The sequence below is a fragment of the Cyrtonyx montezumae genome, unplaced genomic scaffold, assembly GCF_038088225.1.
Source record: "Cyrtonyx montezumae isolate F1298 unplaced genomic scaffold, pur_monq_1.0 scaffold_7, whole genome shotgun sequence".
Taxonomy (NCBI): Eukaryota; Metazoa; Chordata; class Aves; order Galliformes; family Odontophoridae; genus Cyrtonyx; species Cyrtonyx montezumae.
Window position 1 is genome coordinate 35,824,895 of NW_027072078.1, and position 22,187 is coordinate 35,847,081.

General features: G+C 38.3%; 1 protein-coding gene across 6 annotated transcripts; it reads left to right on the top strand.

Moving 5' to 3' along the window:
- The first annotated feature begins 1,418 nt into the window (after positions 1-1,418).
- MARCHF7 (membrane associated ring-CH-type finger 7) lies at positions 1,419-19,374 on the top strand. Of its 6 annotated transcripts, none has more exons than XM_065750853.1 (10): positions 1,419-1,575; positions 7,756-7,914; positions 8,786-8,957; positions 10,432-10,599; positions 12,742-13,840; positions 14,093-14,262; positions 15,029-15,138; positions 16,518-16,631; positions 17,242-17,290; positions 19,123-19,374. In XM_065750853.1, the coding sequence occupies exons 1-10, from the start codon at positions 1,429-1,431 to the stop codon at positions 19,146-19,148; spliced, it is 2,214 nt and encodes a 737-aa protein (XP_065606925.1). In that variant the 5' UTR covers positions 1,419-1,428; the 3' UTR covers positions 19,149-19,374. The 6 variants fall into 6 exon arrangements, with proteins under 6 accessions (XP_065606925.1, XP_065606926.1, XP_065606928.1 ...); XM_065750854.1 differs by lacking the exon at positions 17,242-17,290 and having other exon boundaries at positions 12,742-13,518; positions 13,609-13,840; XM_065750856.1 differs by lacking the exon at positions 17,242-17,290 and having other exon boundaries at positions 12,742-13,518; positions 13,687-13,840.
- The last annotated feature ends 2,813 nt before the right edge of the window (positions 19,375-22,187 follow it).

Genomic DNA, 22,187 nt, shown 5'->3' on the forward strand with positions numbered 1-22,187 from the left:
AATATTTGAAGCATAGTTTAGTAATCGGTGTGCCGCTCTGCGATACAAGACAGTAATTCTTTGAACCATCTGAAAATATACTTACATTTATGTAATTATTGGTTTAAATGTTCACTTAAACATCTTATGCTGTGCTTTAAATTAGACATTTTAATTTCTTTAAAATGAGCTCTACTTGGATGATGAAGCTTTTAGGCTACTTTATGGTGTGACCTGTTTTGTAAATCTAGTGGCTGAACGTGCACCAGAGAAGTTGCTTAAAAACCTTTGTTTGAGGACATCAGTAGTCTAATTTTGCAGTTGTTAAACTGTTTGATCAATGGACTTGTCTACAAACTAATTTTTACTGGGAAAATGTTGAGTAGTCCTGAGTACATGAATTCATCTGGGAACTGCAGCTGGACACTAGGTATGGCAGGATTGCAGTAGTTTTTCAGAGACCGTGTTACTGAATGCGAGGAAATAATTGGGTTTTATTGATGGGTAATTTTTTCCTGATGTATCTTACTCCCACTGCAACTTTCAGAAGGCTAGATCAGAATTAACAGTGATTAAGTAAAACAGGTTGTACCACTTCTGCAAATAACCTAGCTCTGATGTGGTTCTTAGCCATATGTTTTCAGAGTTGTTAGTTGTCACATAACTCTTTCTGCACCGTACCACTCATGATGCTGGGATTCTCTGCAATGTGTTTAATTTTTGTGGTGCGATTATATCTGTCCTGTCATGCAGAGGAAGAATCTGGGAATATTAGCAAGTAGATTATCTACCTATCTCAAGTTTTTGAGCAGTATTAGATGAAAAGATCCTTTCAAAGAAAAGAATGACCCACAGAACCACTTCTCATCTGGCAAAGGCAGCAGTGTTTATTTTGAGATACCTAGAAATACCAAAAGAACAAGTATGCCAGCTGTATCCTGGCTTGCATCAAGAGAAGTGTGACCAGCAAAGTGAGACAGGTGATTCTGCCCTTCTGCTCTTAGGAGACCCCATCTGGAGTACTGTAACCAGTACTGGAGCATCTAGCACGAGAAGGACATGGAACAAAAAATTATTTGTGAATTTAGTTAATCTGGGGATTCCTTCCATGTCTCATTCTGTTTTCATGCAGCTGCTGCAGAGTTCTTCAGGGAGTTCTACTGGTAATATAACAGTAACAGTAAGAATATAAGAAAATTCTGTGTTTCTGGATTTGTAACATGTAATGGGAGAAGATGTAGAGAGGAGCCACAAAACACGGGGAGAGAACTCATTTCCCATCTTCCTGATGCTTTATCAGACCGGAGCTTGATGTAAATATGTGTCTGTGTGTGTGAGTCATATTTATGTTGCATTTAGAAAGCACGTGTGTGTTTTGCACATTGGTCTCTGGTTCCAAAAGGGAAAAAAACCCCTAACAGTGTATCCTTTTTTTACAGGATACAAGGAATGGAGTCTAAACCCTCAAGAATTCCTCGAAGGATATCTGCTCAGGCCTCCAGCTCTACTCTAGGATCCCGAACATTAACTGGAAGCAGTTTAGCTGGGGCATATAGTGCAAGAGACTCTTTGCGAAGATTAGACTCTGGATACCAGGTAATGTGTTTTGACTCTGTAGAGTGTTAATTCATTTAACGCCTCTTTCTTATTGAGAACAACCCTGAAGTTGGCACACAGATATACAGATTAAAAAAGAGGGATGGGGTAATATAAGGAAAAGTCTGAGCCAGGGCTTTGGATTTGTGAGCAGAAAACATCATTAATTTTATGATTAATAAGTGATGACCAAGACAATTAAAAGTGTTTTGCACTGTGATCTAGATTTGACATCTTTATCTGCTTTTGTTCATAGTTGCTCCTTTAGAAATGAACTGATTGATGACAAAAGGGTGGCTGGATGCTGTGAATCTGTTTTGACTGTAGTTACTGTTGGCCTTAACATGTGAAGAATTTGGTTTTCTGGTGAGCATCGGTGAGGATCAGATTTGAGTTTCAGTGTGTAGAGCGTTACACTTTGTGTGATTAGTGATGCAGGAAGTACGGGAATATTTTGCAGTTCTAAGTGTTGACAGTAGGATATACAGCTTTGGAACACCTTCGTACTGTGTTTGCATTTCGTAAGAGTAAGAAGAGAACCTTTAGGCTGACGTCGTGCTGTCACGGTAGTGTATTAATACAGCTAGACCTGACAGTAGCCAAGGCTGTGGTAGAGACCTGCTCTTTTACGTGCAATATTTAACTAACCAGATTGCTTTTGTGGGGTAGGAAGGCTGTACTTAAAAGTAAGAAGCCATACTGTGCAGGTGCTTTCACTTTGAAAGAGTATTGTTGCAAGTATAGATAAAACCAACTCAGAAATAATTTTGGGGCGCTTGGAATCAACAGAAAACTGTTAGGCTCAAATGTTATTTTTTTTGTTTCTGCATCTGTTAGCAGTTCTCACCTAAAATTTTTGGGCCTGGAAACATAGGCACAATTTTTGTCTTCAAAACTGCAGAGTTGCAACTTCATGACTAAATATTCATATTTATTTGATTAAATGGTTATGAGTTTGGTCACTTCCAGCAAGTTGTGTGGGGCATTGTGTTATATAAAGCTGTTTCCAGAAAGTTTTAGGAGTAAAGCAGCTTCTAAGTATCTTTAGCACAACGTGTATGTAGCTATGTGTTACATTTTTGTGATGTCTAGCATGCATGTGGTCGTTAGTATATAGACTACCAAGAGCATCTGAGGGTAGTCTTCAGTCCGATTTGATTTTTGGATTCCTTGGATGCCTTTTTTTCACTGACCACTCACCAAAACCAAATCAGATAGTCTCGCTCTTTCATAGAATTTATGAACCCACACAGTGAACTGTTGGACTGAAGACGAGTCTCAAGCTGAACAGCTGCTGTGAAGTTGGGTGCATTGCCGGACAATTTTTCTAGTATTAAGAAATGGGAGAATTATGTGCTTTGTATTATTTATTACGTGAAGTGCATTGTATACTGTGCGTTAGAATTCTGTTATTTTTTGCTGAACAATGAGTTTCTAATCTGCAGAATGTTTTTTACAATACTTTCTAGGTTAAACAATGTAGAAAATTATCTCTCTTATTTCCACTCCAGTTTATAGAAAGTAATTTGTGAGATTGTTATTTAAGACTCCTGCTTAGCAGTAGGTATAGGGGAATCTCCTAACCTTTGCTACTTACAGAACTGTTGTATGAATATTGCAATATTACTTCTAGGTTAAGATTTCAAGTAGCTGGGGCAAAAAAGTCAGCTTGTCTAAATAAGATAAAGTGCAGTCAAGCAGGAATGGAACAGGTAGGTATTTCTTCACTTTTAATTAATTTAGAAGCCTACTTTCCTCTTTAAAAATAGAAAAAGCATGTAAAAGATTTGTAATTTAGAAGAAAAGCATAGAACTTAATTTGTGTAAAGAGAACTTGTGGAGTTCAGACTATAGCAAGAGAACATAATTATATATAAACTAAAAATAACGTCGGATACAGAGCAGTGAGACTTCAGAGTTTGGTTTTGAACAGTGCTTTAAAAAAGCTGGTTTCTGTTGTGTTCTGAGAATGTTCAGTACATTGTTTGTGTACATACAGATTCTTGTATGTGCTTTCATATATATTGTCATTTGGAGATCATGCTGAGAGGCAAATTTGCATAATTTGACATAGCTGAAAGCCAGAACAATATCAGAAGAAAAGGAGAAGAAAAAAAGAGAACGTTTCTTAGGTGCACTGTTAAGTTTTTAGCCTCTGGTTGTCTGAGAAGACACAACAATCACGCCAGTAATAAACAAATTTGAGATGTGGTGTACCACTGTTTTTAGGTAACTTACAGTACAAAATCCCAAGTATTGTAATAGTACAAGGAAAAAAAAGTATTAGTTTTATGATGTAGGTGATCCAGGAGGCTCCTGGAATTCTTTGAGGATAACTTCTTGATTAAAGTAATGGTTGGGCCCACCGCAGGGGATGCAGCACTGAACCTGTTGCTCACTGATGCACATTAACTGATTGGTGACATCAGGTTGGACTTGATGATCTTTAAGGTCTTTTTCAACCTGGGCGATTGTATGATTGGAGGCTGCCTGGGCTGTAGTGATCATGTTGTGGTGGAGTTCACATTCCTGAGGGATACGAGACAGGCAAAGAGTAAAATTATGATGCTAAATTTTAGGAAAGTTTTTAGGAAAGATTTCAGCTCTTCAGGGAGTTAGTCAACAGAACACCCTGGGAAATCGTCCTCATGGGCAATGGTGCAGAGCAGAGATGGCAGATATTTAAGGAAGCTTTTAGGGCACAATAGGGTGTGCTCCCAGGTGTAGCGAGTCGGGAATGGAAGGCATGACACCAGCATGGCTGAACCAGGACCTTCTGGTCAAACTGAAGAGGGGTAAGAAAATCCATGGGCAGTAGAAACAGGGACAGGTACTGTGGGAAGAGTATAAGGAATCTGCTAGACTATGTATGGAATGGATCAGGAAAGCCAAGGCACAACTTCAACTAAACTTGTCAAGGGATGCCAAAAGAAACAGTAATGCCTTCTACAGATACCTTAACCAGAAAGGGAAAGTTTAGGAGGGTGTACCTCCCCCAGTGAGTGACACAGGCAAGATGGTAACAACAGGCAAGAAGAAGGCCGAGGTATTCAGCAACTTTTTTGCCTTGGTCTTCTCTGATAACTGTTCAGAAGGAATTGGAGTAGCAGCATCCCTCCCACTGTAAGTGAAGATCAGATTCATGACCACCTGAGGAGCCTGAACATCCCGATTCTGTGGGTCCTGATGAGTTGCGTCCTTGAGGGAGTTAGCTGATGGAGTCGCCATGGCCATTCTCAATAATACTTGAAAAGTTGTGTCAATCAGGTGAAGTCCCTGGTGCCTGGAAAAAAGGCACCATCGCACCCTTTTTTGAGAGGGAAAAAAGGATGTCCCTGGGAATTACCAACCTGTCAGGCTCACCTCTGTGCTGGAAAAGATCGTGCTAAAGATCCTTCTGGAGGTGACACTGAAGCACATGGATGAGAGAGATGTGATATGTGAAAACCAGCATGGTTTCATGGGCAAGTCCTGCTTGACGAACCTGGTGGCCTTCTAAAATGGTGTCACTGAGTCAATGGATGAGGGAAGAGCCACTGATGTTTCCTATCTGGACTTCAGTAAGGCCTTTGATGCAGTACTCCACAACTTCCTTCTGTCCAAGTAGGAAAGAGATGGATTTGATGGGTGGCCTGTTCAACGAATTAAGACCTGGCTACAGGGTTGAATCCAGAGAGTGGTAGTTGAGGGCTTAATGTCTGGATGGAGGTCAGCGGTGAGAGGTATCCTCCTGGGATTGGTTCTGGGTCTGATACTCTTTAACATCATCAGTGGCATTGATGCTGGGGTCAAGTGCACCCTCAGCAAGTTTGCTGATGACACTAAGTGGGGTGCAGTCAGCATGCTCGAGGGATGGGATAATGTCCAGAGGGACCTAGATGGGTTTGAGCAGTGGGCTCAGGAGAACCTCATTATGTTCAACAAATCCACGTGCAACATCTGGCACCTGGGCCAGGTCAACCTCCACTATCGATACAAGCCAGGGAATAAAAGGATCAAGCAGAGCACAGCCCTGCCCAAAAGGGTCTGAGGATACTAGTGAATGGGAAGCTGGACGTGAGCCAGCACTGTGCCCTCATAGCCCAGAAAGTTAATGATCTCTAGAGGTCCCTTCCAGCCTACAATTTTGCGATTTTATGACCTGATCTGAGCCGAGTCAGTTGTGGTAAAACAAGGGGAAATGGTTTCAAGCATAAAGAGGGAAAAAATAGGTTAGATATAAGGAAAAAGTCTTTAACAGTGAGGGTGGTGAGGCACTGAAACAGGTTGCACAGTTGTGGTGGATGCTTTGTCCCTGGAGGTGTTCAGGGTGAGGCTGGATTAAGCCCTGGGCAGCCTGATCTGGCTGTGAATATCCTTGTTCATTGCTGGGGAATTGCTCTAGATGACCATAACAGGTCCTTTCCAATTCCAAGGATTCTGTGGTGCATTGTTAGCCATTTTTTGAGAAACCAAATGGAAGCTTTTTCTTCTTAAGGAAGAGATATGGTCAGTATTTTACAGAAAACTGTTTTGAATGTTCTCCTGATCACATTTTTCTTCTACTGAAAATAGACATTAAAGGTAGAATACCTTATGCAACGCTTTAATTGTTAAGTTCTGAAATGGGATGTTAGTCAAGATGAACTGAAGGAAAGACGCAAACTGAGATTTGTTTTAGTTTCGGATACAGCAGTTGAGTATAGCTTCCCTACCGTCATGTTAATCATCTGCTATCTCTTAAAGCCATTTTTTTGATGCCTGATATGCTACTTTTTTCGTTCAATTTTTGACCTTGGGACATCTTTGAAGGAAATGAGCACAGTGAAGAGATGCTAAAGGTACAGGAAGTTGCGTTGGCATTGGAACATAAGATGGCATAGTTTCACGAACTGACTTTGAGATATGTACTAGTGTGTTTTGCTCTTGGGTTAAGTCTTCATTGTGGTGATCCAGACATTAAGACAAGAAGATGTAGACATTTAAAATAAGGTGAAATTCTGAAATTTTTGGAATCTTGCAACTGGAAAAGAAGAAAAAAGAAAAAGCAAGTATTTGAAAATTGATTAATTCTGCAGATATTGCTTGAAGAAGAATATTTTGAGGGCTTTACTTAATATTTGAAATAATTTTAAAAGTTGATGAATCCTACTGAAGCTTTGAAATACTAGAAAATTTTGTTTTATACTTTCTATTCACATTTAATTTTGTGTGCCAGAGTGGTGAACATTTATATATATATATATATTTTTAATTGTAGTGCTACAGCCTTTAAGAACTGGAGACTAAGTATTGTAGGTCTAATGTTACTAGGTCATAAAAAAGAGGATATAGAAATAATTACAAAATATTTAGATGTAATAAAATGTTTGGATTTCTGCTATGTCTATTATTTTTATAGATTTCAGCACTTACTCTGGATTACTCTAAAATACTGTTAGTCTTAATCATTACTAATTAGCAAGCCTTCAACAGTAGCACAGCGATGAAATATCAGAGTAGACTACCAAGAACTAAAACAAACCTAAGCAGTGATAGAAGGAAAAGACTCGGAAGATACTATGTAATTTCAGAGAAATATACAATGGGTTGGGTTTCAAGGAATCTAAAAAGCAGTTGGTCCAGCTCCCCCACACACAACGGGCAGTAGCATGCTTTTTTTTGTGTTTGTTAGGAATGATGTGACTGCACAGCTAAAATCTCTTGTCCATCTATTTTAGTAGGACAGATACTGCCTATTATTTAAAAAATAGATCAGTTAGTATGCTGAAAACATGCAGTCCCTTCCCATTTTATTTTCTATATAAAAACTCAAGACCAAGACAGATGGCTTGTGTGAGTGGAATGGATGGTCATTCCCTGTGTGCTATTGCTGGAGTGTCTACGTTAGACCCCAGAAAACCATATGCTTCAACTTTATTCACAATCAACTGAGAATACATTAATGAGGTAATAATTAGAAAAGAATTTAAAAAATCTTCTGGCAGAGGTTTTCTTATAAGTTTGCATTGTTTCTTCTTAGATGTATCTTGTGGGTTTTTTTGTTTGTTTGTGTGGTTTTTTTTGTTTTTTTTTTTTTTTTTTGAGAAAGGCTTCCAGGTTTGTTAGTACCCACCACTTACCTGTGTTTTCAAAATTCAAATAAGATACTTATTTCATTTGGAGTTAGAAAATGCATATGATGACCATATTGTTGTTTAGGAATCCGATGTATTGAGTAGTTCTGACAGAGACTGGGGAATTGGAGACAGAGAGACCCGTGGAACTCCTTGGAAGCTTACAACACCCTCTCCAACTCACTACTCAGGGACACTTGATCACCCACGGTCTGGAAGATTTTTGGGAAGCAGAAACAGACTGGTGAGAAACCTTTCTAAATCTGAAAGTCTGCCAGCGGGAGCTCACTGTAATATTTCTGGATTAATAGACTTTATCAAGTCAAAATGGAGAGAAAGTGAGGAGATGGCAGCGTTAGGAAATTATCCTTGGATTATTTCTGGGAGAAGGACAAACTGTCTGATGAAGTTCAAGTTTTTGGTGTCTAATAATCAATATTTAGCTGCAAGTAATCAGATTAATAGCTATTAATAGTTTTCTAGGCTAACCTTTTTTTTTTCTTCTCAGTTATTAGTAGAACTTTATACTGCAAAAGAATTAATCTTTTAAAAGTCTTTCAGTTGCATTTGAGTTTAATGTAATCAAAATGTATGTGGTCTAAATGGCTTACTAGGATTTAGAGCTACCACTCAGCTAAATATGCTGTAAGTTGACAAAAGATGAGCAGAGTTTGTTAAACTACAGTCATTTTTGAACTACAAAATCACGTTAACTTTGAGATTTGTAAATCTGTGTTTGAATATGGTTATGGCACCTTATAAGTTAGCAATACTTGGACTTGGGGGTTGGACTCAATGATCTCTGGAGGTCCCTTCCAACCCCTGTGATTCTGTGAATGCATTTTAATATGAAAAACGATGCTGATTTTAATAGGAACCAACTTTTGGTGATACAACTGCTTTCAGTAAGCTTGAGAATTTTTCTGTGAGCCCAACCATAGATCCTGTAATACTGTTAAATAGGAAGACTTTGAATTTTGAAGTTATTTTATTTTTTTACAAGTTTTGTGAGCCTTCTGTTATGTGTAGTGGTTTTTTAATATCTTGGGCTATTGGAAGTACACCTGAAATACTGTATCCATAATCTTTCTTTTTCAATTTTTTTTTAATTTCAGTCTACATCTTCCTCCTCTCATTTTACATCTGGGTGTTACGATGAACCTGAAAGAACTCAGGGAGCATATTCAAGACTGCATAGCCAGCAGCAAGATAGTGATTCAAAGCGACCTAAGCTGTCTTGTACATCTACCTCTTCTGTGAGAAGTAATGGCTTGACTGCCTTTTCAGGTGAGAAGTTGATTATTTTAGCTGAGCTACATGAGAATTCAATGAGAGTAGTAAGATACCAAATTGTAAAATACTTGTATTGAAATATTTTGCTTCTGTTTTTCTTAAATATTAAAAGCTAATGATCAGTAGAATTGTATTTCCACATTTATGGCAGTATCCAATGCAGTGACAGCACTGCACATACTCATTTGTACTCACAACTTGATTTGCACTAGACCTGAGCTTCGTGTCTCGTGTTGTTGTAATTAGTTAAGATTTAAAGGAAAGAATGAATGCAGTTGTTTTAATTAAGGACCAGCAGAAGGAATATCCTTGTGTAGTTATCTCTGTATTTTGAGAAGCATTGTGCAGTGGAAGGTTAGACCATTGCTCATAGGAGTCGGAGAAGAAAGAAGTGTTTTTCTTTCTTTCTTTTTTTTTTTTAGCAGTCTGAAATTACCCTACAGGCCGAGTGAAAAATAGATGTTCTAAATAAAGAATGCTTTCAGGAAAAGCAGAGACTTTCATTGAAGCAGATGCTTCAATAATTGTATTTAAAGCAGTATGCTAACAAAAGTCTTATGGCCAGGAAATAAATGACAAACTTATATTGAAAATATTTCTAGAACATTTTGGAACAGACTGTTAGAACCATTCAAATTATGCTTGTGGATAGACATAAATTTTATTTTTATATCCCCTTATGGAATCTTATGCCTATCCAAATAACGGCTATAAAATTCTTGCTCAAAGCCCTGTACTGTAGATGCATTGTTACTCTTTGCAAATAAAATGACCGTTATTAACATTTCTTGTTATGGCATAGGACATCTTTCAAATTCCTGGTTGTCTGGTTCTCAACCTGTTGACCTCAATTTGGATTTAAAATGCAGCAGTATAATAAATTCACAGTGGATTTTTCAGAACCATTGAGGAGTACTTTTTTTGGTGTGAGTTATGTCCACTGCTGAAGTATGTACTGTGCCGGAGATAGCTATTGAAGCTGTCTGCAAAAAATAAGATACCTCTTTTAACTGAAATGTTGTCTCTGTGCTAAGAGCAAGAGCAGTATTTGTCACTGTTCTTAAGAGATGTGTCTCAGCTTCACTTAGATTTCTGGAAAATCAGTCATAGGAGCACTTAAGAAGTGTCTGTGGATTGGCAGCATTTATTAAGACTGAAGCTACTATTTTGCATAATGGCGAAGCTTATTTAGGAATCTGCTATCATTGTGCAGCAAGATCCTGATTCTGTTCTGTTACTTTTTTTCCTGAGATAGCTCTTAGAACTAATGGTGAGATTAAATGAGTTGTCAGCATCAGCAGAGTATAGCTTTATGCTTAGCTTTTTGTTGGTAGCTGCTGCCCACTTAGTGGTATTGTTAAGCTTGCTCTTAATACAGTGTAATCATAATATATGCCTACACACCGGCTTCGATGGATTCTTAAATGCTTAAAAAAACCCAGGGATTTATTTTCTTATTTCTTTCTAGATTCCCATTGGAGATATAGTAGGATTCCTAGATCTTCATCTGTGATGTTTGGTTCCCTGGGAACTGAGCTAGTGAGAGAGCGAAGAGAGTTAGAAAGAAGAACAGATCAATCCTTTAATAATCTGGTGGATCATAGCTACAGAAACAGTGACTTTTCATCTTCAGCATGTATGTATTGTAGAAGTTATAGCTTGTAAAGGGTAGGCTGCATGCCTATTAGTTTTTTCCCATGTTCTTCTGAAGTTTTTTTTTCAAAATAGAATTTGTGTTTTGGTGTGCCCTCCTCTTTGCCCACAAGAGCAGGAGGCCTTGCGGTGTTCATAGGTTCATAAGGTTGGAAAGGACCTACAAGATCATCTAGTCCAACCATCCTCCTATCACTATAGGGCATTATTATTAGGGCAATAAGTTCTATTTAATTTTTAAAAAGCCCTTTTAAATAAAATTTCAGTGTGCTGGCTAAGACATCAAATGTTATGTGAAGGGTTTAGCTTGTATTGATGAATACAGTCATAAGAAAATGATATCTGTTTGCCACTGTAGTATAGTGTATGTATTCAGTAATCCTCCTTTCTCCTTGTTCATTTTAAGTTCTCCATCTATTTTTCCATACCTAAGCTAAGTAAAAAGTGTTATTTCACAAAAGGAAAGGATTTTCACAGTGCACCCATATCGTGTTATTTCTTTCTGTTTGGTTTCTTGAATGGGAAAACTGCTATATCATTGACAACAAAAGTGCATAAATATGTAATACATGCTTTTATTTATTCAGTAGTCACTACTAGGACTAGTATGATGCGCATTTGAAGATGCTCCAGTCCAATGCCCTGCTAAAGTAGGTTGCATAGGAAAGTGTCCAGACAGGTCTTAAATATCTCCTGAGAATGAGATTCCACAACCTGTCTGGGCAGGCTGTTCCAGTGCTCTGTCATTCTCACAGTAAGGAATTTTTTCTTTTGTTTGTTTGGAATTCCCTGGGCTCCAGTTTGTGCCTGTTGCCTCTTGTCCTGTCACTTGGCACCACAGAGCAGAGCCCACCCCCATTCTCCTGACCTCTGCCCTTTAGATGTTTATTAGCACTAGTCAGAGCCTCTTCCAGGCTGAACAGTCCCAGGTCTCTCAGCCTTTCATCAAAATGGAGGTGTTTCAGGCCCTAATCATCTTAGTAACTCTCTGCTGGACTCTCCCCAGCAGTTGCCTGTCTGAACTGGGGAGGCTGGAGCTGAGCACAGGAGATGATCTGCTCCGTGATGTTCCCTGGCACAGATGTCAAGATGGGCCTGTAATTTACTGGTTCCTTCTTCCTGCCTGTTGTGTAGATGGGTATTACGTTTCCTGTCCTTGTCAGTGGGAACCTCCCTGGTTAGCCAGAACTGCTGATAGGTTATTTAAAATGCCTTAGTGAGCAATTCTCCAGCTCCTTCAGTACCCTTGGGTGGCTGCTGTCTGGCCCCATACATTTATATGTGCTCAAAAGGTTTAGTAGGCTACTAACTATTTTCCCTTGGATTATGAGGACTTCATTTTGTTCCTTGTCTCTCTGTCTTGGAGCTCAGCAGACTGAGTTCCCCTAGGAAAATACAGTGTACTGATAAAGACTAAGGAGTTAAGTAGGAGTTAAGTACTTCAGCCTTATCTCATCTTTGTTTCCTTCTGCACCCAATGAAGAATGAAAATTCTCTGAAGTCCTTAGATGCACATTTAGTTTAGATACCATTTGATTTCTGTTATCCAAAGTCTGTAGTGTTCTGCTACCTTCAAGTAGTGTTTTTAAATTGCAGTTTGGGTAGAGCATTGTAGTAAATGGGGAATGTGTTTCACTTATGCATTTGTTAAGGTGCTTTGGTGTCTGTTGTATTACTGCAATATTAATTTACCTGTTTTTCTCAGTCTGCAGGCAGAATGAACCTTTAAGTTATAAATAGTATGATGTGGGTTGTTTGCTTTTTTTCTTTTTTTTTTTTTTAAGTTGCGTTCTTATATAGCTTCTGGCAGTTGTATGGTGTTCACTGTTTTCATGTTGGTATAAGACTGAGTCATACATACCTTCGTAATCTAAAATTTTGGGGGGTTTTAAGATTCCAGATGGTTTTAGGAGACTGACAACGGTCCTGGTTTCGGTTTGATGATAGGATTATAAAATATGAATTTAAACTTAATGTTGTTCTGGAATTCACCTGATGAGTTTGAATAAATTTTGTGTGGTAATCTCAAAATCATGACTTTTTGTAGTGACACTTAGGAGTTACCTATAATATAATAACTAGGACACATATTGTTATATTATTTTCCTCTGCTTTCCTGCAACAGATTTTCAGGATAGGCCTGCCTCTACATATGCAGAAGGAGCAAGACCAAAAGAGAACTCATTAAGTGCTTTGAGGCTAAATGCATCCATGAACCACCAGTTGCCTTCTGGTCATCAGACATCTTTCTTCAACAGAGACTCTAACATAAGTTCTTCAAGGACCAGCTATTCTTCAAGACAAAGGAGAAATGAAATGGAATCTCCCCAGAGGAACACACACCTGACATTTTCTCATTCTACCATCAGAGGTGAAACTCCTTCAAGTGGTTCTGAAAGGGTTTCATCTTCTCAGAGGTCACTGAACGATGCTGCAGCTGACAGTGAAGGGAGACGCACAACGAGACAGTTACTGTCTCGTTTAGCATCTAGTATGTCATCTACATTTTTCTCTCGAAGATCTAGCCAAGACTCATTGCAGACAAGGTCATTAGGCTCTGAAGAGTCATCGCTTGTTCCAAGAGTTCAAGCTTCTACTCTGTCTAGCACTCCTGAAGCTCCAGGACTTCATACATCTGAAGCTTCTCAGGGATTTAGCTTTCTGAGACGAAGATGGGGTTCATCAGGAGTTTCACAGAATATTAACTCTGATTCAGATGGGGAAAACTACAGACCAGACTCTGAAAGTAGGAGCACAGGATCTTGGTTGTCATCATCTTTGAGGAACAGATGTACGCCACTCTTCTCCAGAAGACGGAGAGAAGGAAGAGATGAGTCTGCAAGGATCTCTACCTCTGATGCAGCTGCTAGATCACAACATGTTTTGAGAAGAAGAGAGTCAGGTGAGGAGACCTCTCTTGAAGCATCAGATAGCCTTCCTAGGGCTTCTGTTAGCAGACCACCAACTCCTGCAGTATCTGGTATTCCTACAGCTACTGCCTCCCTACCAGATTCAACCCACAATAGGAGAAGTTCTGGAATTCTGCCTGGTTCTCTCTTTCGCTTTTCAGTGCCTCCAACATTAGGAAGCAGTCTATCTGACAATCTTATGATAACTGTAGATATTATTCCCTCTGGCTGGAATCAGTCTGATGGACAAGAAAGTGACAATTCCAAAATGCCACCTTCAAGAGATCCAGAAAGACTGCAGAAAATTAAAGAGAGGTAAATCTGTATGTTCTAAGATAATTAAATGTGCTTGACTTAGCGTGAGAGGGTTTTCTGTAACTTCAATGTTAAAACTTTGATCAGAGAAGAATGCAACTCAGAACTGTCACCTGTGGGCTCACTTTTGTGCTCAGAGAAACTCATTTTAATCCTCGCAGATTTCTGTTCTCAGGCTGTTCTCAAATTGTTGTTACAAAAAATATTATGTGAAATGTGCCATGGTATTTGTTGATATTTGTTCCTATTCAGCTTGCTTTTAGAAGACTCTGAGGATGAAGAGGGTGACTTATGCAGAATCTGTCAGATGTCCTCTACAAGTACTGACAACCATTTAATAGAGCCGTGCAAATGCACTGGCAGTCTGCAGTATGTTCACCAGGAGTGCATGAAAAAATGGCTGCAGTCCAAGATTAATTCAGGTAAAACTGACACTAGATGAGTATAGACTTCAGGTTACATGGGGACGTTTACCAGTAGGATTGCTCTTATTAATATTAAGGCGCATGTTTGAAATGGAACAGTCAGGGACAAACAAATATATACTTTTTTAAGTACAAAAAAAGCCCCACAAAAACAAAGAGAAACAAAGAAAATAAAACCAGCAGCCACTTCTGGACTGTGTGTGCCCACAGTCTTTCCTTTGAGTTATTTATGAAAACTGTATATGATATTGTTAGAATTATGTTTTTGGGATTATCCACTAAGATAACAGAATGTAGCATTTTGGAAGAGTGTGGTGTGCTTTTAACTATGCTGCCAGTTTTGGCAAGTTTGTTCCCTGCTTTCTCCTTGTGCATTCAGTCTCTTATGGACAGCCTGACTGTAGCAGAATGTTAGGAATTTTAAAATTAAATAAATAGTTTTCTGTTGTACCTGTTCTTAAGCTGTTTCTGTTGTAACTGTTCTCTTTCTCTCTTCCCTCCCACCCCCCCCTCTCCTATCTCAATGAACAGGATGCAAAATACTTAGAGCTTGACAGAGAATAAATATTCTGTGGTATTTTAAGTTCTGATGCTAGCAGATATTTGCTGCATTTCTACCAGAAGCCATCTTTCCTTCTAATTTTGCTTTGTGAAATGAAGCTGGGAATGTAATGTTCATAATGCTTACGTAATTATGTCCTGAAATTTAGATTGTTGCAACATGACACTGTCTTGTTACCTTCCCTGTGCTCTTCTCTAACAGGTTCTTCTTTGGAAGCTGTAACTACTTGTGAACTGTGTAAGGAAAAGTTGCATCTGAATCTGGAAGACTTTGATATTCATGAACTCTATAGGGCCCATGCAAATGAACAAGTTAGTATATTTTGCTTAGTTTGCTGGGTGTTGATTTTGTGCTGGGTTGGCACTCCTCTTTAGAAAAGGGCATTTCTCCTTTTTCAGTAGGATTGTTAAGCACATAAAGTAATGGAGCTATGAAGCAGATATTTCTTTTCAATATTCAGACAAATTCTGTCTTCCTTTCCTATTACTGAGTTTTTAGTAAATGTAATATCTCTTATCCTTCTCTTACTTGCCAATCTGCAGGTCTGTTGTCTTTGCCATTCTAGGGTCTCTCATTTGCATTCATTAAGTCATGATGGATCTTTCCATTTTTTTGTTTAAGAATAATTTTTAACAGTTCTTTAAAACATAGTAAAACACATAACTTTATTCCTTTGATTCAAGTGTTAAAAGCCAACTTCTTTTCTAACAGAGCTTCTTGCTGCTATTTCCAGGTGCTTTTCTAAATTGAAGGTGAATTTAAAGCCCATTAATATTTTTCCTTTATATAAAATGCATTGCCTTAGAAGTACTGTATTTAGTAGTACTGTTAAATGAATAAGTAACAGGAAGCGGCATTAATTTATTGAACTTAAATATAGGAAAATCCTCTGAATTAAGGCTTGAATTCTGTGAATGTAGGAAGACTAATGAAATTTGTCGACCTGAGAAGTTAAAAGAAAATACGGAGAAGTAACTCCAGCTTTGGAAGATGTGAGGTCACCCAAACATCAATGTCTAGTTTTCTTACTCTTTAGACTAAGCTGACTTTCTGTAGTATTGTAACTCCTGTCACCTCTACCAGATGGTGAACAGAGATTCTTGGGACTGCCATTTTAGCGCTACTAAACTCTGGTTACTGTCAGTGTACTTCAGTAGAAGATCTTAAAAACTTTTTTCCCAAAAAAAGCAGGCTCCAACTGATCAATTCAGCAGTAGCATTTTAAAAATTTTTCTTTATTGGAGGAAAAAATAATTTCTTAAATTATAACATCACAGAGCTTTTGTAATATTTTCCTTTTGTTTTGTCTTCCTGTAGAGCATTGCAAGAGATGGCAGGAAGCCAGCCAAGTGTTGGGGGTTTATGAGTTCTGTGCTTTGTTGGTTTTGTTTTAAATTGTATAATTCCCTGATGCTCAGATTCAGATGTTGACTTAATAACAAAGAGTTCCACAAATAAAATCTGTCTTCAAGGTTATCAAGTTAGACCTGGGGTTGAGTGGGAGGAACTACAAGTATAACAGCATCTCAATAATTAGATTTTTTAGTATTACAGTTCTCTAATTTCCTTGGAACAGCTATAGATTAAGTGTGTAGTGCTTCCAGTAGAATTTCGTTGTTGTTCTGCTTCTTGAATTGCATACGTAGATATATCACTGATGTTCTGAATGCTTCTTTTGATCTCCTTCAAGGCAGACTATGAATTTATCAGCTCTGGTCTCTACCTTGTGGTGTTGTTACACTTATGTGAGCAGCGCTTTTCTGATATGCTTGGAACCGCAAGTGAGGCCAGCACACGTGTCAGAGTAAGTATTGCTCATACTAAGAACTTGAAACTAGATTATTGCCTCGAATGACCTAGGAGCTAGATACTTAAGAAGTGCTCTTATTTGAGAAATCTGGGTCTAAGGTGGTCTGGATTTGTCAGATATGGTAACAGACAATCGATTTGAAAGTGAAGGTACTACTTGAGTTACTTATTTGACAGATGATTTTTGTCCAGGTTGTTGGTCATTGATAGCATTATATGCATGTTGCCATAAATACTGCCTAAACTGGAAAGTTAATTTTCATCTGAAAGGCATGCGTTTTTTAGATTATTTGTCTGTCTTACTTGACGCATCTTTCTCATTATGCCAAGTCTATGCTGCAGAGGTCTGGACTTCGCAGTGCTATCAGCCAGATAGGGCCCAAAGTATGCACGTTAATTGAGATTAAATTTTGCTTTCATTTTTTAAGTTGGGAGAATGGGTTAGGATAAGTGACGTCTGGAATGGAATATTTTTTCCTGTATAAAATTTTTTTCCTGTATAAAAAGTGAAGAAAGAGTGAAGAATACTTCTTTGCTAACTTGTTGCAAATTTCTGCTCATAACTTTGCAACTTTTAAACTACTTTCTCTCTACCTTATTTCTAGTTTATTAACCTTGCAAGAACTCTTCAGGCACATATGGAAGATATTGAAAGTAGGTGCTTCCCCTCTTCTCCCCCCTCTCCCTCCCATTGGATCTAGTCAAGGTTAAATGAGAACAATCCTCCTTTGCCAAGAATTGTCCTACCAAAATTAGTTGCTGAAAATTTGACTTAGTTTTTTTCTTCTTTTTTTTTTTGTATCAGTAGAATTATTTTAAGTAGAAGCTGATATTAATTCTCCATGAATGATTTCCCAACACTGTAGAGTTTAAACCATGGAAGTACTTTCTGCCAGTGATACAAAGATTCCTCATTAGTAGTGGTTTATTCTCGTAGTATGAAGTTATGGAACTGTTTTTGACCTTTAGACTGTAGCCTTTCTCATGAGTCCTAGTAGAAAAGAAACATTTCAGCTTATAATTTCAGCTTATAACTTCAACCTATAACCAGTAACCTGTGCTCAGGTTACTGTACTTTGCTTACCAGTTTTGTGCCCCCCAGTTTTCCCCACACGTTTTTGGTGTACATATTCCTTTATCAGCACTTCCCACTTCTGGATGAGATTTAAGAGTTCTCAGTTTTGGCAGAGGGATAGCTTACTTTTTGCCTGATGGTTCTTTAACATGATGAAATGAAAAAATGTGTGCTGACTTGTGAATGTAGCCCAAATCTGAGTATTGTTTCAGGGCACTACAAACAGACAGTGGAAAGGTAGATGTTTTTCTGGTTTGTTTGTGAACTTGCAAATTTTGAATGTGAATTGATCTTGTGGCACGTAGGACACATTTGGAGTAATATAAAGAATGCTGTAAAGAGGGAGGGGAAATTATTTACTTCAGAAAGCAGATGATTATTCTGCATTCAGAGCATCGTATAAGAAATATTTTCTGTAACAAAGGTGGAGTAGAATTCAGAATTTCTTAAGCTATTTCATTCCTGTTAACAGTCCTATAGAAATAAATCTTAATAAATGGTATTCACACAGTAATTGAATATGCATTTGACTGAGGCTTTATCTAATTTGCAAGTGAGGAGCACTGAGTTTAAATTTATTATTGATACTATTTGAGTTATGTTTCTCTTAAATGGTTTTGGGGAACTGGAGAAGTGAGGAGCCTGGTCTTGCTTCCCTCTTTATGTTCAGAGGGAGAACAAATCACTTAAGGACAAATGATTTCAAGAAAACAGAGTTAATTTAGAAGAGCAACTTAGATTAATTCCTGTTATGTGCAACCTAACACTTGACAGACCAGTTGTAGATGTGGTTACTGAATTTTTTTTTATTCACCTTTCACCAACAGAATCCTATGTATATGGGGATGTTGTGTTGAATTGCATGTGCTTTTAAGAATGGGGGTGGAGAGAGGAGCTGCTTCCAAGTAGGACTGACTTAATCACATTAAGCAATATATATATATTTATATAAGAGTCAGAAAATAGTTTCTTTAAACTACTTAACCTTTCTAGGTGTTTTGACATACAAATCATCAACTCCTACAGAGCCATTTCTTCCCTTTATATTGGGTGCAGCTGCCATGGATTGAGTATGCTCTTCTTTTAACTGTATTTGGAATTAGCAACTGCAAACATAATGAGTTGAATCCCTAGCATAATCAAGTTTTTTTCCTTTTGTTTTGAGGAGAAACAGCAGGAGAGGGCACTGTAATTTGTAATGTGAATTTTGAATTTTAAAATTCTGCATTTTTCAGATATGAGATGAATTTAAAAACCAAGCTAGGTAACTACACAAGATTTGGACAGGTATTACAGTCAGTTATTGATGTTATAAAATTGCCTTCATTTCCACTACTCAGATTAAAGTAAAGTGCTCTGAATTCCATAAACCTTTGTGAAGGCTTCTGATTATACTCTGTTGTTCCTACAGCTTCTGAGGATGATTCTGAAGACTGATGTTGGTGTAACTTTTATGCTGAACAGAAGTGCTGCAGAAATGCTGAACTGACAAGATCAACAACAACTTGCGTTTGTGTTTTGCTCTCCCTCATAAAAAGAACATTGAACTGTAGTTTTTTGAAGCATTGTTTAATTCAAAATCAGCTGCTGCACTGTGGGAGTCAGACTTGAGAACTATTCAGCATGTGTGAAGATCTTCTGTGTGTGTATATATATATATATATATACACACATACATGTAAAGCAGCTTCACTTTTTAAATGAAGTATGCTTAATTTGGGGAGACAACAGATTTTGAGTGTATAAGAAAGCTATCTATCTTTGTTTCCTTCTTACTGTAGTCACATCTCTGGTTTTGTCTATCAAGTTTTGCTCCTCTACTGGCACTAAGTGGTTACTGTGGGTTTTGGGGTGAGGGTGGGTAGGGAGGGTGGGGATGTCCTTGTACCTAAACAGCGTTTTTTCTTTAATGCCTCTGTTAACACCTCGTATAATAACTGATTGCTTCCAGTGTTAATAAATGAGCAGGAGGATGAGCAAACTACAGTAGAGACCGTTCGGTTTTGAATTTACTTGAAGAGTATTATTTAACTGAAAAAGCAATAAGAACTTGCAGTGGTCTTCTAATACTTAGTGTTAATGATGGCTTTTTTATTTACTGGTTTGAAAATTATATTTGATTTGATGTGGGTATTACAGTATGGAATATTGCAGGTGTAAACTCTTGCATTTCAGCATTCCTGGCAGATAAGCAACTTGACAGTGATCTAAGGTTGTTCAGTTCAATCAGACTTTTTTAGGTCCCACCTTCGCTGTTCAAAGCACTGGATATAAATGTGTTTTCTAGTGTTGTCACTTCTTTATAAATAAACTAAGAATGAGGTATGCATCTCTTGGTATTTTTCATTTTATTTATACATGGCTATCTAAGTACTTCAGTACTTTGGGCATGGTTTAGTGGGCAATATTGGTGGTAGGTGGGTGGTTGGTGTAGGTTAACGTTTCTCCGATGCTATGAGAACATACAGTATCTACCAGAACATACATTTGGAAACTTGGAAAACTTGTCTGTCCTTGATTGTTACTAATGTTTGTAAATTGTTATGCAAGCATTTAAGATTGTTTCTGACCATTTTGAATTGAAATGCTTTACATGAACAGTGGTACAAAAAACTGTCATGCCTATTTCAGAATTGCATTTGCTATAAATATTTATGTTGGCCTTCAAATGACTGCAGTAAGAATGTATCTGCAAAGATTGCTCTGTGTTGAAATACAAAATAACTTGGGATGAAGACAGGGTGTACTTCAACAGCAGAAATGATTTTAAGAGTTAACTAATAACGTTATATGAGAGAGCCTGTCATCTGTAAGACCTAGAAGAAAATGGGACATTGAAGAAGTTGCACATTTCTGTCCTTGGTTTCATAGCATTAAGCACTGGGTATTCACTACCAAAACCTACAAGTTCTGTTCTGACTAGCTGAAATATAGCTTTCCTTCAGACATCGACATGAAAGTGGAAAGTGTAGGAATACACGAATGATTCTAACTCATTTCTGTAGAAAGGAAATTCAAGTTTATAGAATATAAATACTGAATCTTTTTTGAGTTAGTTGCTTTAGCATAATAAGATGTTACATAGTGAAGTGGACAGTATTTAGTATGCACATACATACATGCATGAATTTTGATAGCCTAGTAGGTCGAGGATCTGAAGTTTTATTTTTAAACTATTCTTTTTTTGTCCTTTTGACAACTAGCGTTTCATGGAGTTGAATAATCTAAGAAGCTGCAATTCCAAGCGCAAATCTGGTTTGTGCTTTCACTAAGGTCCTGCAGCTTTGTAGTGATTGAAGGAGCAACACTGCAAGGTACGGTGGAGTTCGTAAAAAGCAGAAGGTGGTCTGAATGCAGTGATTGGGAAGATAGCTTCCCCTGCATCCCCAAAGGAGAGCTTTGCCTTGCAACACACAATATTCCTGTGGGTACTGGGCTTTGCAGGCCTGGTAGCTATAGAAGGGAAGAGGCTGAGAGCAGACAGGACTGGTCATCCTCCATATCTGGTGCTGTGAGATCACAGTCCATGGGAGCACACATCTGTGTCAGCATTTGCGTATGCATGTGTTTGTGAGCTTATGCAGGTGTCTATGCAAGCATATATTTGTTGATGCTATCTTGTGCCCGCACCACATTCTCTCCCTGGTTTTGGAGGTATACGGAACAGTGGATATTCAAAGCCATCCAGAGACCCTAGGTGTTGCTAGGAAATCCCCAAATACCACTGGAGCTCTTGGAGACACGGGGTCAACTTCAGACATTTTGTGTCTGTAAGGGTTATTGTTATGGTTTGCTGTGGGGAGGAGGCAAATCCCTGGTTAAGTGGGATCTAATTGTTTTCCTTTTGGGGTATCTAAAGCTTATCACATCCCCACTCCCCTTCCCCCATCTAATTGGTAGTCCTAGCTGTTCTCAGGTGAACCTGATTCTTTGTGGGTCCAGGTGCACCCAGCATGGCCAGTGATACAGGTCCAGGTGTGGATGCCATCATAGCGATGATGTTAAGCAGCAGAGTAGAACAGTTCATCTCATCCTGGGGCCGTTGAAGAATTGTGGGGTTGGTAAGGCGAAAGAGTGTTGTTCAGCATCAACATGAGTCCTTAAGGCTGTGGTTTCCTGAATCTCTCCCCTTTCCCACAAGGCTCCTCAAGTGGAGATGCTTACCAAGTATCTATCCTGGGGTTCTGCAACTGCTTATACGTTGTTGGTGGTGAGGGACTGGATGAAAGAATGTCTTTCGATTCATCATTTGATTGTTGCTACTTGGGTGGTATTTATTTATTTATTTATTTTGCCCTTGTGTAGCAACCTTGTATTCCAAGTTGCTGCACTGCATTGAGCTGCATTGTTGCCAGTATTCCTGTTCATCTTGTGTGTTGTTCGGCTTCTGCTCTGAAACTTGGCTGTACTTGTGTCTATTTTGCAACTTTCACTATGATGATGTCACTTCAGGCTTGACACTGTTGTCTCTGGGCA

Coding starts and splice junctions, on each gene's coding strand:
- MARCHF7 (XM_065750852.1), top strand. CDS start 1,429: ATGGAGTCTAAACCCTCAAGAATTCCTCGAAGGATATCTGCTCAGGCC. Junction 1,576..7,755: donor GATTAGACTCTGGATACCAG/GTAATGTGTTTT, acceptor ATTGTTGTTTAG/GAATCCGATGTATTGAGTAG. Junction 13,841..14,092: donor CTGCAGAAAATTAAAGAGAG/GTAAATCTGTAT, acceptor GTTCCTATTCAG/CTTGCTTTTAGAAGACTCTG.